Consider the following 16,666-nt stretch of genomic DNA (forward strand, 5'->3'; position numbering starts at 1 on the left):
ATAATCATCTCTGACATGTTAAAAAAGAGTGAGTTACAGGAAGAAATTGGAAAAATGTACATGTTAAATTTTCTTTGTTTTATTTAGATTATTACTGTGCTAAAATTGACAGCACAAACAAAACAAAAAAAAGCCTTTGACAGTGATATGTTTAATATTTGCTTGAAAACAGACGCGCCACTCTTCCGACACCACATCTGTGCCCTCGATCCCTGCGAGTGGCTCTGGCAACTCGTTACTCCTCTTTCTTTCACAACAAACATCCAGTAACCCCATCATCCTCTCGCAACCCCGACAAGCCGCCGTCCCTGTTCGAACCGCTCCACGCCTGACAGGTGAGCTTCCAGAGCTTCAGGAGAAAAGAGGGCAGCTCTTTCGCTGCTGCCATGAGGCCCCGCATCCTGCAGACAGGCTGCGGCCGCTGGGACGCAGGCGCGCACGTGATGACTCGCCGGGTCAGAAACACTCGCGCTCCGCGGCCGAATGTTGACAGGCCTTAGCGAAGAGGAGTTTGAGAGGAAGAAGCACTCTGAGGGAGCTCGCTCGGCTCGCTATTGTTTTTTTGGAGAGGAGAGTGGATTATTTATTTATTTACAGAGATTCTTCACCGCTTCTCACAAAGTTAGAAGTTTTTTTTTCTTTCTTTCTGTTTCGTGATGAGGTGTGACAGCTCTACGGGCTCTGAAGAAGCTTCGCTCGGCTCACGGTTGTACATAAGCTCTCTCTCTCTCCCTCCCTGCCTCCTTCTCCACTTCTCGAGCTCTCTTTCTCTCTCGCGCTTTCTCCCTCTCTCACACACACGCAAGTCTATGTACAGCACTTCTGGAAGTCACCATCATCTTTTTTACAGTTTTTCTCAGGAAATACTGAGAAGCAGTCAGAGAGCGGGTAACTCTGCAAAGACTGCCGGTACAGTAAGTGCCAGTCTGGGACTAAAGAAGCTTTGAATGGATCTTTCAAAGTGATGCCACAGAAGATCCACTTTAGGTTCCGTAAATAATCTACAATTTGAAAGAGATCTGAACCTTAAATTTAGTAATGAACCCTTTAAATTGAGTGAAGGTTCATAATTTATATTATAACGACAGACAGACAGACAGATAGATAGACAGACAGATACTTTATTGATCCCCAAGGGAAAATTCTAGAGTTCTAAATGAAACCTCCCTGGCATGACTTAAAGGAGAATTCCGGTGTAAAATGGACTTTGGCTGTATTAAAATGTGATAAAAAGTACTTACCTTTGTTGAATATTCCACCTCCGTTCTCTCGCAGATCCAGTAATTTGTGAACTTTGCCCAAACGGGTTTTTAGAATAGAAGATATGGGGTATGCTTTGCGCCTGCAGATAAGTTGCTTTTCCACCGTAATTCAGAATTAAAGTAGCTCCACACCTCATTGGTGGAATCCAGAGAGCCCTGGCATTTAAAATGAGGCATTCAGAACTTTAAAACTGCACAAGAAGTTTGTTAAAAGCCACTGTTCACATCCCATAGCGTAGGTAAATCTCTGGGCGCCGCCATCTTAAATTTAATTCACAATAAGTCAACCGCCGAGCACGAATAATAATAATAAACTTTTTGAGCAATGTTTATGTGATTTGTTGTTGGTTCTTTGCATTCTAAAATCAACAGTAAGCAGATATTTTCAGCAACAGCTGTAATTTATGCATTTAATTTTACCTTTTTATAAACTTCTTGTGCATTTTTTAAAGTTCTAAATGCCTTGTTTAACATGTCAGGGCTCTCTAGATTCTACCAATGAAGTGTGGAGCTACTTTGAGCCTGGATAACAATGTAAAAAATTATTTATCTGCAGGTGTTAGGCATGCCCCGTATCATCCATTCTAAAAGCCAGTTTGGGTAAAGTGCACAAAATACTGGATCTCAGAAAGCTGAGGTGGGCTACTCAACAAAGTTTATTACTCTTTATCATGTTTTACAACACTAAAAGCCAATTTCACACTGGAGTTCTCCTTTAATGAACCACTTTCTTGCAACGAGTGTACCACTCATACAGTAACCACTATGCAATACCCAAGCAGCCACCTAAAACCCCACAGCAACCGCACCGAATAGCATCCGGCCAACAATAATGAAAACAATTGTCTAGCAGTTACTTAGGATACAAGAGCAACCTACTGTTTATTGAAACCACAAATAAACCATATAACAACCCCCTATTGATTGCCAGGACTTGGTGATCAGATATGATTTGGATTTTATAATCAGAAGTAATCAGAGAATGATCTTAATATCTTAATATAAGTGTAAACAGAATTTTCTCTGATTGGATTCAGTCTGTCAAAAATAGTTAATAAGCGTAATTAATCCTGTGACTTTCTGTGTTCTCTCTATCTCCCTCATATTTTCTCGCTAAGTGTATGTGTGTGTGTCTGTGTGTGTGTGTAGGTGATACACACAAACCGTCTATTTAGAATAACCAAAAGACACAAATCAGTCAAATTCATGTTGTATTTTACTTTCCCTACAAAGCCTCAGCACAGTTTTGCACAGATATTTCCAGTTCCAGCCGAAATCATGCTTTTAATCCTCTTAAAAGGCCATTTCTAAGCCCAATTAAAGGGTCGAATATTGCTTTTTGTTGTTTTTTGTCAAATTCATGTCGTATTTTACTTTCCCTACAGAGCCGTTATTAACGTGGAGATCAGCCAGTGATTTAAATATAAATGAGATTTCTCATAACGGTCAACACTGGCGTCTGTTTACAGATGAAGTTTTGCTCTTTCCCTAAAAAAGCCAATAAGTTTGCTGGTTGTGCCGAGAGTAGAGGAGGAACAGCATGCTATTGGAGAAAGCTCCACTTAATGTGGCGTCTACGCAAGCGCAGTAGCCTTATCAAGCCTGTTCATGAGTTATTAGATTTGATCAGTGATTTAACTTAAACCGTTTTTGGAAAAGAAAGTATCCAGTTTCCAGTCTCTCCCCATTCATAGAGATTAGAGCCTGGTCATAAGTGGCTGGAGATGACTGACAAAGACAAAGTATAGAGCTCTGTAAAAAAAATTAAGAAACTACAGTTTCTGAATCAGTTTCTCTGATTTTGCTATTTATAGGTATATGTTTGAGTAAAATAAACATTGCTGTTTTATTCTATAAACTATAGACAACATTTCTCCCAAATTCCAAAAAAAAAATTGTAATTTAAAGCATGCAGAGCTTTCCAGACCTTAAATAATGCAAAGAAAACAAGTTCATAATTATAAAGTTTTAAGAGTTCAAAAATTAATACTTGATGGAATAACCCTGTTTCTTAAATCACAGTCTTGATTCTCCTCCACCAGTCTTACATACTGCTTTTGGATAACTTTATGACACTCCTGGTGCAAAATTCAAGCAGTTTAGCTTGGTTTGATGATTGTGATGATTGTGATAATCCATCTTTCTCTTGATTATATTCCAGACGTTTTTAATTTGGTAAAATCAAAAGAAACTCATCATTTTAAGTGGTCTCTTATTTTTTTCCAGAGCTGAATATATTTAGATAAAAGTCTATAAGGACTTAAGATGGGTAGAGTGTTATGAAAGTTGGAAGTTCGATGAAACAGTTTTCTTACACTACAGTCTCGAAGGCCCACTTTTTTTTTTTACTCTGAGGCTGAGGTTTAACTAAACATTTTCTAAAGTCAGAAATCTCTCACCAGAGACACAGTGCAAACAATTAAGATTTAGAAAGGCCTAAAATTCAAATAATTGTGTCCCTTCTGAAAACATTTCAAAAGATGAATCAGACTTAAACAGACGTGTCTGCTGATACTTCTGTTAATTGTTGTGTTTATTCTCAAAGCGGCAAAGCAGCATTTTTTCCACTTTTCCACTTTTGCCAGAGCTATATTAACTAGGGGTGTAAAAATGCTCAGATATGTCGTGATTTAGGGCCTTTTAATGTCTTAATTGTTTGTGCTGTGTCTCTAGCGAGAGATTTCTGACTTTAGAAAGCGTTTGTTTAAACCTCAGCCTGTGTGAAAGAGTGCCTATGAGACTCTGCAGTGTTTGGAACTGTCAAATCAAAGTGAGTGTTCCATCACACTGTGTCTTAAACAAGAAGCTACTGTCTGAAGAAACAAAAATAGAAACATATCACTGCAGGATGACCAGGTAATGTAATAAGGGCTAAACAGTGTATTTGTGCTGCTTTGTGTATTCAGCTTGATGAAGAAACTTTAGACTGACTTTAGAGCATGGAACAGCAACTAGTATCTTGTCCCATGACTTTTGCCATATCCCACTGAAGCTAAAGAACGCTAATCTCACCTGCAGGATATGCATGTGGGGTTTCTGCATTGTCTGTTGGCATGGACAGTTCTGGCCAGATGCTGCAAGTCCCAATTATTACCACCCACTGTGCTGTCCACTGTGGGTAGTAATGTCTTCACTGATATATTCCCAGTGCATGTGACACTGTGAATGGAGGAAAGTTTCGACGCAACTTTCGGAAATGAGAATGTTTCACTGGCTGATTTTTTTTTTTTAGTCTATGATCGAGAAAACACTGGTTCGAATCCCGGTCATGCAGCTTGCCACCAGCTGCCAGAGCCCTAAAAGAGCACAATTGGCTTTGCTCTCTCTGGGTGGGAAGACGGTGCTCTCTCCTCACATCACTACAAAAGATGATGTCAATCAGCATAAGGTGTCTGTGAGCTGATGTATCAGAACCAAGTCGCTGCGCTTTCCTCCGAGCGTGCTGTGTGATGCTACTCCGCAATGCTGCATCAGCAGCAGTTAAAAAAAAGGGGTGGAGCCTGACTTCACATGTGTCGGAGATGGCATGTGCTAGTGTTGTGGCATCACCTGACTAGCAGCTGAATGAGCTGGACAATTGGCCTAGCTAAATTGGGAGAAAATGAAAAAAGTAAATAAATAAAACACAGAACATAAACGTACCACTTTGTAACGTTGCCATTTCTTCTCACAACAGTTAATACATTATGTCCCAAGTAAAGCAAAATGTTTCAGATGTTGTTTTGCCTATTCTTCTAACAAACGCGTCTTAAGTTGTGCAACACTATAGCGTTGTCATGGTCACAATTTTCGTGTCAAAATTCCCCACACACTCTCCACTGGTGACAAGTGAAAACTGCAAACTGCTTTGATTTTTGACATAAGAAGTAGATACACAGTGTTGTAATGTTCTGAGTGAACAGCGCTGTCTCTGTGTCTGAGTGAGTGACAGGCTGCTGCTGCGGCGTGAGAAGCACGAGGGGGAGGGAGCGAGCATAAACAAGAGATTATCATATGGCCTTCACATGGCTGGGCACAAGACTGTAAATTCAGCGGCAGACAGCCTGTCGAATCACAGTCCACCTCAGTTTTGCGCAGATATTTACAGTTATAGCTGAATTCACGCTTTAAATCGCAGAAAAACGCTGTTATTTGCCTTTTAAAAGGCCATTTAAATGCCCGATTATCGTTGTTTTGCTGTTTTCCTCGGGTGTTGATTGCTCGGCTGGATCTAAAGTGCTGACTTAGCTCTCGATTGGTCTGGATCTCTGACGTGAGACAGCGCGTGGTTGGGCAGCATGTGCTTTTAAATTGTCTTGTTAAAAAATAAAATATATTATGTGACTTGCAAAAATAATGCCTCCTCCATGTAATTCCATCAGCTATTGTTGATTAACAGTTGTTGATGCAGAGTTGTCTGAGGGATCAGAGATCATGAGTTAGGCTTTGACTCGCACTGAAATTCCTCCTGATCTTTTAATGATTTAATTATTATGCACTACAGAGGGGTAAATCTCCTCCAATTTTTCTTTAAGGAACTTTTACTACTATTTTTCCTTCACTTGTTTCTTCAACAACTAGAGATCCTATGTCCAGCTTTGCTTCTTCTTTGCTTCTCTGACTTTTGTGGTTTTGTATACTGCTTTGTACCAAATCATGTTTTTTGGGGTCACCTGACTGAAATCACATCAATGTGATAAATGTATTTACATTCTGAAAACTTTGAGGGCTTTGAAATCTCCTACAGGACACTTGGAGAAACTGCCTGTTTTCTCTCTATTTTACTGAATAATTTCAGATCAGTAACAGGAATCAATCCAAATTCTGCAGGTTTGAAAATAGACATAAAAACTAGACAAACATAGTGAATCAAAACATTTGGAGGCCATGAACTAGTTGATTTGTATTCAGGAAAATACTGATTTTTTTTTATTTCTATTAGAATTGCAATTAGAATTTGTAGTAAGGTTTATTATCAAACATGAAACTTTCTAATGTAATGCTTGAATAGAAATCTTCAAAATTTAGGTGTATAATATTAGGCAGAAAATTGACAGAAAATGTTAAGGGGTTTTAACCAGACTAAACAAATATCTTGGGTTAATTGTCAAATACTCCCCCAACTTTTTCCTGATCTGGGGGTTGTATAAAAAAGTATGAAGATAAAAAGGTTTTTTTTTTTTTTTTTTTTTTTTTTGGATTCCTCACACGTATACTCTTAACATTAAGAAAGGGAAAATACTGCAAATTAAAAACACAGGAAAGGCAGTTTTGAAGAAAAACAAACCAAAAAATCCATCAGCATAACAGACTGAGAATCCAAAAATTGCACTTTATCTGCCAAACCACCCCAGCACGCCATCAGACCTTTCTCCCGCAGACGACATGTGCTTGTAAGCAGTCATACCACTCTCGCTCAGCCTTTCTCACTCTCACGCACACAAGCAATTCTACATGCAAGCTCTAACACACAGAAAAGACACTAATGACCACTTTACATGCCAGCGGCAGGCTGGAAACAGGGGGTTGACCTGCAGGAGGGCCTGCAGAAGTGTCTGAGTGCAGAGAGCTGAGAGAGCGCACTGTGAGCAGCTCCTCCACACTTCTAATGCAGGTGACAGCGGCTCATCCTCCGCACGTCAGGTTTGCCAGGTTAAGCACCACTGCCATTCAGGGCCGGGCTGATGGAGAAACACTGGCAGATGGAAAACAACCTTCCCGGCATTGTGTCGGGTGGGGAAGGAGAGAGATTTCTTTCTAAACTAACAAGGAATGTAAAAGTGAAAGAAAAAAAAAAAGAAACTTCAGAGTTCTCCGAGTTGACAGTTTGGGCCTCATCTTTTGAGGGGGTGTAGAGAGCACCAAGCTCACTGCATGTATAAAAATGCAACACAGTTTCCCTATTAAAAAAAAAAAAAATGTAACGGAAGTAAAGGAAATGCTATTTCAAGAAAGTCACTCTATTCCTTTAATGCTTAAAAGTAAAAAAAAAAAAAAAAAGTAGTTTTATCCAATTAAATAGATTTTTATCCTGATCAACAATGACTAGAGATGGAAAGATCTAGAAGCTATGTATGATATGGATACATACATACTGTACGATCCATATTTTGCTAGTTGTAAGATGCTGCAGTTCCTAATTCAACCACTAGATGGCAATTCTCACCACTGCAGAACCTCATCAAAGCCAGTGTAGAATTAAATCCCTCTTACATTTGTAGAATGTGTAAAACTAATGGATTCATCGGTGGGGGAGGAATAAAAAGTTTTAACACCATAAACTGGATACCCCTACTGAGAGTACATTACGCAGCTCAGTACAGTAAGTATCATTACACAGCAGAACAAGCAACCAACCTTAAACTAACTTAGATACAGGAGATAAATAAAGTTGAGTAAAGCTAAGCTAAGTAAATAAAACAGTCATTCTTAAAAATAAATAATAATAAAAACACAGCTCTACAGCGCTACACTGAGGAACCCTAAGTGTTCAGGTAACTCAGGGTACTTTTAACTTGCGGTTAGTCCCACATAGCATGTTTTGATACAGTAAAAGCACAAGCAGCTATGTATTGGTACTGGATGATTTTTAACCCAAATATGCAATTGGCAGATGACACATACTGTATGATCCATATTTTGCTAGTTGTTGCAGTGCTGCATGATGCTGCAGTTCCTAAATCAACCGCTAGATGGTAATTCTGACCTCTGCAGAATCTTTTTAAAAGCCAGTGTAGAAATAAATCCCTGTTCTCTCTGACTCTTACATGTGTAGAATGTGTAAAAGTAAATGTTTTTTTTGGTAGAGGAGGAATGGAGACTTTTAACACCACAAACTGGATACCCCTCTTAAGAGCAAATTACTCAGCTCAGTGCATTGTGTATATGAACACAGCAGACCTAGTAACTAACCTTAAACAGTCTAACTTAGATACAGGAGGTAACTAAGTTAAGTAAAGCTAAGCTAATAATACAAAACAGTAATTCTTAAAAAAAAAAAAAAAAAAAAAAACATTTTCCTCAAACACAGCGCTACAGTGCTACACTGAGAAACCCTGAGTTTTCCAGTAACCCAGGGCACTCCCACATAGCATTTTTTAACACAGTAAACGCACAAGCAGCTATGTATCGGTACTTGCCGATTTTTAACCCAAATATGCAATTGCCAGATGACATGTGCAAAAGTTCACAAGCTGCTTCAGTTTCTAACTCAGCCGCTAGATGGCAATTCTGACCTCTGCAGAACCTTATTAAAGCCAGTGTAGTATAAAACCCTCTTCTCCTCAACTCTTACAGTTGTAGAATGTGTAAAACTAATGTGTCTATTGGTGGAAAAGGAATACATATTTTTAACGGAACAAACTGAATACCCCTATTGAGAGCACATTACTCAGCTCAGTAGAGTGAATATCAGAACACAGCAGAACTAGTAACCAGCCTTGAAATGTCTATTCCTATTAATTACATATTAAACTGCACAGTCACAGTGACACTCAATTAATTTTCAGTTTTTAATAGCTTAAGAGTTCGTTTCAGTTTCACCTCAATATATCAAAGACATGGAAAAGAGTTAAAATTCAGAAATTAATTCACTCACCTAGTATAAAACAAATATGTTATTACTAATTACATATTAGAGAGGAAGGAATTTAAGTCTGTATATATATATATAGGGAAACCATATGGCCTCATTAATATTCAGTGTTAACTGAGAAATGTCTCACCGAGGTCTTTTATTCGAGGCAGTACATTGTGTGTGAAGTTGCTGTAAGATGCCACTTTGCCCTCTGGTGATGCGATGCCAACGTGAGACTCGTAGATCCGTAGGCTGCGGGGCTTCCGTGGGCGAGGATGCTTGTGCTGAAACAGGAAAAGGAAGAGACTCCCTGTGTAGCTCATTCATCTTTTTTAAAAAACTGTATCATAGAGTTTCATACTGGAGCAGGGAGCCAATTCATACAGTAGCCCCTGAGGACTCAGATTCACATGGAGTTTAAATAACAAACAGAATTAATAATAACAATAAATACATTTTAAATGTGATTATTTACTAAATGTTATTTTTTTTGTTTATTTAATTCACATTTTCTAACACAATAATAAACCATGACACAAATCTAACCAGGTTAAAGTTACATTAGACTATATCACATATACACAACTTTGGAAAAAAAAACTGAGACCACTAAAAATGATGAGTTTCATTGATTTTACCAAATTAAAAACCTCTGGAATATAATCAAGAGGAAGATGGATGATCGCAAGCCATCAAACCAGACTAAACTGCTTGAATTTTTGCACAGGAGTGGCATAAAGTTATCCAAAAACAGTATGCAAGACTGGTGGATGAGAACATGCCAAGATGCATGAAAACTGTGGTTAAAAATCAGGGTTATTCCACCAAATATTGATTTCTGAACTCCTAAAACTGAATATACATGAACTTGTTTTCTTTGTATTATTTGAGGTCTGAGAGCTCTGCATCTTTTTTGTTATTTCAGCCATTTCTCAATTTTTTTGCAAATAAATGCTACTTTTATTTGGAATTTGGGAGAAATATTGTCAGTAGTTTATAGAAGAAAACAAGAATGTACATTTTGCTTAATATTTTACTCAAACATATACCTATAAATAGCAAAATCAGAGAAACTGATTTAGAAACTGAAGTGATCTCTGTATATATATATATATATATATATATATATATATATATATATATATATATATAAATATTATGTATGTATTAACATATTAATATATCAGAAATTAAAATGAGATATTGTATTGTATTGTAAATATTGTATTGCCAGCCTATATAAAGATTTTCATTAAGATTGATGTCACATGTAACACACTACCTTATGAACAGGTAGCATACTTTAAACTTTCTGCTATTTAAGCATAGCTTGAACAAATGGATGTCAAAGACAATTAACTGCCTCCCTATAAAAGCTGATCATAAGTGACTTTTTTCATAAATCATTTATAAGCACAGGTGGAAAAGCTTTTGATTATATGGTATTTTTGGGATAAGGACTTATTTATTTTGGCCAAACCATCACTTTGCGAGCTGCAACACACTGAGCACAAGCAACACCCAGTCACTTACCACATACGGCTGAGGAGGGTCCCAGAGCACCCAATCATACACAACAGCCGTGCTGACCTTGTTCACATACGTTGCCCAAGGTGAAATCCGGTATAACCGCTCACCTTCTTTGGTGTGAACCACCACCTGGTGAGGGAGATAAACGATGCAATGTTACAACAAGGACAGTCAGGACGTACACGTGAAGCAGGTATGGGTGAAGGGCATTCAGGACAAACACTGAGCCAGAGAGAGAGAGAGAGAGAGAGAGAGAGAGAGAGAGAGAAATTGGGAACAGTGGAGGGAGAGAGCTCTTGCACACAGAGGAGGCAATTTTATACAACGGGGGTCTTTTGCCCTTCTGCCTGAGCCATATTCTATACAGGCATGCACACACCATCCAATTCTAATATTTAAGAACCAGAAACAGTTAATATATTAAAAATACCAAAAACAGCAAATAAAGAAAAAAACAAATCAGTCAAAACAAATAAAGATAACAGGAAAATTCAGGATATAGTAGATTACTTAATTAAACAAAAAAATAGACGAGTGGAATCACAAGATAAAGGAAATCATAAAGTTTCAAAGAGTTCTGTAGGCATAGCTTTATCAAACCCACAGTAATAAGACTAGTATGTACTGTATATCTTATAGTACTAGTGTGTAGTTTGCAATATGGTCACAACTAAAAGAGATTTTCAGTAAATTATATTTACTGAAAATATAATATACAATATTATATATATAATAGTATATTTTTAAAGTCAATATTTGGTCTTTGATTACGGTATGTTTTGCACGATAAGGCACACTTAAAACCCTTTAATCCTTATGTGTGAATTTTACCAGTCAGGTTATAAAAAGTAGTAAAGCTACTCTGCTGAAATATAGCGTTATAAAAGAGTTTCAGTTTAGTTCTCCAGAAGCTTTAGCTTTAGCTGCTAACTGCGCAACTGCGTTCAGTGGTGAGTATTGTCAGGGTTCCTCAGTGTAGTGCTGTTTATTGGCATTAGCCGCTAAATGCTAGCAGTTTGAGGCTAATGTTAATGCTCCAGCTTTAGTGTAAATCTAAGCTTATAGTAAATAAACAGAAGTGCTTTACTCACCCAAATAGACAGTTTTTAGTAGAGAAATCTGTGTAGATTTACATTCATTGCTCGTTTGACTCGTCTAAAATGTTTTTTTTTTTGTTTTTTTTTAAGAATTTTAACAATTCTGTGTACTTAACTTAACTTAGCTTAGCTTTACCTGTCTCGCCGCCCAGTGGCCAAACCTGCTAATTTAGAAGGAAAACATGGCGACACTCCTGTTCCTTATACTAGTTACTAGTGTGGCATTAAATGCTTTTATAATCCAGTGGACTTTATGTATGAAAATAGACCAAAAAAAGAGACATTTACTGAAAGTGTGCCTTATAATCAGGTGCGCCTTATAGTGCCAAAACTACATTACTTGCTGAAAGGGTTCTTTCCATTGGTTAAACAACTTACGTATATTGTGAGTATTTTATTAATGATACAGTGGAAAGAAAATGTAGAAATTGTAAAATACTGATTTTATTTATTTTATTTTTTTATAATGCTGGAACCCAAAAATGCTTAACAGAGAATTTAAGCAGGTTTTCTGTACAACTTTTACATTCTCACTATAGAGACTCATAAACCCACATATATTATGGATTCTGCATAAAACCAATTAATACCAATTAATACCCATTAATTGCAAATTATTAATGAATTGATAGTGGTTTAAGTGACCACCATTGCCAATTTTAAGTTGTTTTTAGCCTTGTTCGATTACAATATCTACTATGTCATTTAGAAACGGAAGCACAAAAAAAGCACAGGTTGCTTTTTGGTAAGTTTTAAAAGGTAGGGGGGTTAAATATTTGGATCATATAATTCACCCCTCAACACTCTACCAAGGAAAGAATGATCTATTATCACTCTGTGTCCTTCAGAAAATCAGCTTCTGCAGCCTGGAGCATCACAAACAATTATGTCTGGAACTAGAAATCCACCAACAGAGATTCAGTGGAATATAGATGTTGCACAGCACAGCCAGTATGTACCGCTTATGTATATAAATATATTTCACAGTTCTGTCTGCACATATTGACTGTATACTAACACCAGTTCTCATTCTGTGAGTCCTGGCAGGCCAGGCAGGTCTGTGTAAAGCAGTGAAGAGAGAGGAAGGAAATTTGCTTATGTGTGGGTGTGTATATAATCGGATCCTCTGAAGCGCTGACATTTCAAGGTGAGTAGAGATTATGAATTATATTTAAGGAAGATATTTTTCCCTGACCCTGCTTTATGATCAAAATCACCCACAAAAAAAAAGCACATCACTGCATTCACTCAACTCTCAGTATTTTCTTCCTAGCGGAAGCGAGATCTGACCCACACCTTAAAGAGGATGTTAGCTAATGCGCAGCAGACAGATCTCTGGTTTTAAAATGATTTGATCTTCAAGGCTGCAATGGAAGTTATTTATAGGCACGCTAACATTCAGAATGATGTTGTGCACTTAAACACAAAATGGAACAAGGAAGCCTGACTTTAAATAAACAAAAATAAATAAATAATGGTATACCCACTTACACACATTAGGGCCAATACGCTTTGGTGTTTGAGGGGTGTTGTGGTGGGGGGATGTTTGTATTGTAAGATTGGAGCATGAAGAACCTTTTGAAAGGTTTAGGTCTTTAATAAAATCTTGCGTTTGATGTAAAGGTTCTTTACTACTGTAAATGTTCTTCAAATTCCCATTCCCATGCAGTTTACCAAAAGCTGCCAGAGCCCCGAGAGAGCAAATTTGGCCTTGCTCTTTCTGGATGAGTAGATGGCCCTCTCTCTCCACATCACTCATAAGGTGAGCTGATGGATCGAAGCAGAGCCGCTGCGCTTTCCTCCGAGCGCGCCGTAGCGCGTTTGCTACTCGGCAAAGTTATGGAAAGAGGCGGTGATTAACTTCACATATGAGTGAGTGGGTGGGATTATTGGCATAGCTAAATTAAGAAAAAAAAAGCAGAATAAAAACAACATCTCATGTCATTTATACAACCAAAAGTGACATTAAGGGAATACCCATAACCACCATTATGTTAAATACTTTATTCACTTGGGGAGCAGTGAGGGTTAATAGCTTTAACATGCCTGTGCACTAACCACTGAGCCACCACTACTCACTACAGCTTGAAAGACTTGAAATTTACATTTAAGATCAAATGGTTGCAAAATAAGAAAGATAACAGTTAAAAAAATAAGCTAAGTTTTCCCAAAGCAATGAGATCTTTGTATAACAGTAGTCAGTAGATTTCAATAATTTTGTTTAATTTTTAGCTTGGTGTGTGCGTTCCCTGAGGACCTCTACCTCACTCTGCTTCGCTTTGCCTCGCTCTGCCTCCAGTTTCGATATGGCACAGCCTCAAGAGCTCCCTCTGTTGCTGCTTGTCGGTAATGCAATGAGTTTTCTGTTATGGCAGCTCTGTCTATGTGTTTATCATAAAAACGTAAATCTACTAATGAGACCAAAGTTGGGAGGGAGGGAGGGATAAGAAGACTTGTTATAGTGCTGAAGCAGGTTAAATTTCAGTGCTGGTTGTTTGTAACCTCTGGGAGTCAAGCAGTGCAATTCATCAGATATCAAAGCATATCCTGGACCCCCTGCTGTATCTCTGCACCATGTCTTCCAGCAACGTGGGTACCACAGACATGTTCACATACACAGTGAACTCTCTCTAGGAGACAAAAACAACTCTGGCCCGGTTCAAGTTTACAGAAATACAAGAGCATCTAGAGATGGTCAAGTTTCAGGTATGCCTTAACTTTAACTTCTCTTCAAAATACAAAGTTTATTCATCCCGTATCAAAAGAATAACCCTTTGCACCCCTGAATTTGGAATTCAGTTACCTCGAAGTGCACCCATCGCTGACTCAAGCGTTCTGCTGCACACAACACGGCTTGAATAATCCTCACAGAAAAGCGCTGCCAATACGAAATGGGACGCTCTGGAGCAGTTCAACATGAGCCCCTAGCACTGGGCTGTGGAAAAGTAAAACTGCAGGATGTGTGAATAGAGCAGGTAAGTACCTTTGGGATGAGATGAAGTGGTGTCTGTGATCCAGAACTAGTGATCCAATGTTAGTACCCCACTTCACTAATGCTCTAATGCTCTTTTGGCTGAATACAATCTTCAACAGCTAATGTGAAGCCCTCCCAAAAGAGTAAAGGCTAGTACTGCAGTAAAAGTAAGACAATCTCACAAAGAATAGCATTGATTTCAGGTTCAACTTGGGTTTATCAAGTACCTACAAACTTTATTAGACTTTTTCTAAGTAACGTGAAGGCCATATTTGACAGAATAGACAAATGTCACATGTAGTTAGTTAATTGATCAGCACCAGTTCCCTACCTCTCCACAAAGTCACAATACTAAAACCTAGAGACTCAGCAAGGTTAGAGCTGCAATGCTAACAGACACAGCAGCTCGGCTCAGCAGTGGGAGACCGGGTAAGCCATGATGCTAATAACAGGGTTTGTACTGCAATGGCAAAAAAGACAGAGCAGCCAGGCTCAGGGGTATTGAAACATTTTAGCCACAATGCTAACAGCAGGGCTTAGTAGGAATCAAATTGAGATGCTAACAAAAAGAGAAGACGGGCTTGGCAGAGTTTGAAGCAGGTTTTCCAGCTAGGATAGTTCATGTTCGCTGAGGTAAATTAGCCTTAGCATTTGTTTTGTACACTAAAAGACTACCTTCACTAAAAGTCTGCCTTTGTGTAAATACCTAGTGTAGCTTTCAGTGGTTCAATGTATATGGCTGTAATTTATTGTAGTACTGTCAAATACAAAATGCTAACAGCTGGGCTAATCAGGAATCAAATGGAGATGCTAACAGAAACAAAACACACACTTGGCAGGATTTGGAGAGTGGGTTTAACAAGACTTACTTGTGTGGTTTACTCAGTTTACTCAACGTCTTTAAAAACTGTCTGTTTTCCAGCTAAATGACAAGAGCTGTACAGAGTTAGGTTAGTACATGTTTCTGAGGTAAATTAGCATGTGTTTGCTCTCTAAAAGACTAAGTTTGTCTGCCTTTGAGTAAATGTCTAGTATGGCTTTCAGTGGTTAACTGGATTTGGCTTTATTTAATCTCCTAAGACCCAAACTCTTGCATGGTATGCATTTTTTATTTATCTTTGCCATTTCTGCCAAATGGCACCTAATTAGTGATTTTTTTTTTTACATTATGTAGTTTCTAATAATATGTCCACATATGAGGACTTTAGATTCAAATTTCAATAGAACACAATAAAGTCGCTATTAGTAATGATGTGCAAAACATTAAATTTTGTGCTTGAACACAGCAGCATTTTTTGGATGAGTACAAAACAAAAGTAGAAACCGTAGAAACAATTGTGCCCCTTTGAGCAATATGGCTTATTTGAAGTGCTGATTCAACACAAAGACGTAACAAAGTAAAATACATAAACATTTACTGTATTTACTGTTCATTTATTATTATTTCTGAAAAAAAAGAAAACAAAAAGAAACTGTAACATGTTAAACACTTCTGGTACCACTAGTAGGCCTGTCACAATAATATTTTTTGTGGACAATATATAATCCCAGAAATTATTGCGATGAACGATTTTATCATAATTTTAAAACCATTTAAATTCCAATGACAAAATGATAATAGTACAGCATAACAAATCAGTTATACTCTTTTAAATGTAACATTTTAAATAATAATAGTTTAAAAAAATAAAAAAAATCTTCTTCACCTACTGCAGTCCACACTGTTTGTATGGAGTCACATTTATTGAAGCAGTAGTCATTTAGCATGACTGGCTAAAATACTGGTCACTGTTATGTATGTCAACAAACATTCGAATAAACACTATAGAGGAGATCACGATTATCAAATATTATTGAGGTCATGTCCATTTATTGTGCGATAATTCGCTAATGTAATTATTGTGACAGGCCTAACCACTAGGTGACAGAATAATGGCCTCATAAAAGGACACCAGGCCCTTGTAGAGCAATATTTAGTGTTCAGGTTTAGAGGTTTAGACAACCCAAAATGTGATGTCCACACATGTGGACGCCAGGTCCTAGGATGTTAATGTAGTATTGTCAAAATAAAATTCCTCTGCAGAATTTAAATTTTCAATTTCATGAAATTTCTTTTAAAATTTTTACGCAGTGGGGCATTATATTCTGTGAGATTACTGGCTGGTCGCAAAGCAAAAATCCAATTACTGACTTTTCCTATTACCCGATTACCCAAGTTTATCCAAACGTGTTTGTCGGATTACTGACA

General features: G+C 37.7%; 1 protein-coding gene across 1 annotated transcript in view; it reads right to left on the minus strand.

Moving 5' to 3' along the window:
* The window catches only part of gbe1b (glucan (1,4-alpha-), branching enzyme 1b), a 193,432-nt gene that overhangs the window by 139,433 nt on the left and 37,333 nt on the right, over positions 1–16,666 (minus strand). The window contains exons 4-5 of the mRNA XM_007236705.4: positions 10,351–10,476; positions 8,966–9,101 (exon numbers count right to left, since the gene is read on the minus strand). Of these exons, the coding sequence (XP_007236767.3) occupies positions 8,966–9,101; positions 10,351–10,476 (262 nt within the window). The remainder of the gene's footprint in view (positions 1–8,965; positions 9,102–10,350; positions 10,477–16,666) is intronic.

Source organism: Astyanax mexicanus, chromosome 18 (genome assembly GCF_023375975.1).
Source record: "Astyanax mexicanus isolate ESR-SI-001 chromosome 18, AstMex3_surface, whole genome shotgun sequence".
Classification (NCBI taxonomy): Eukaryota; Metazoa; Chordata; class Actinopteri; order Characiformes; family Acestrorhamphidae; genus Astyanax; species Astyanax mexicanus.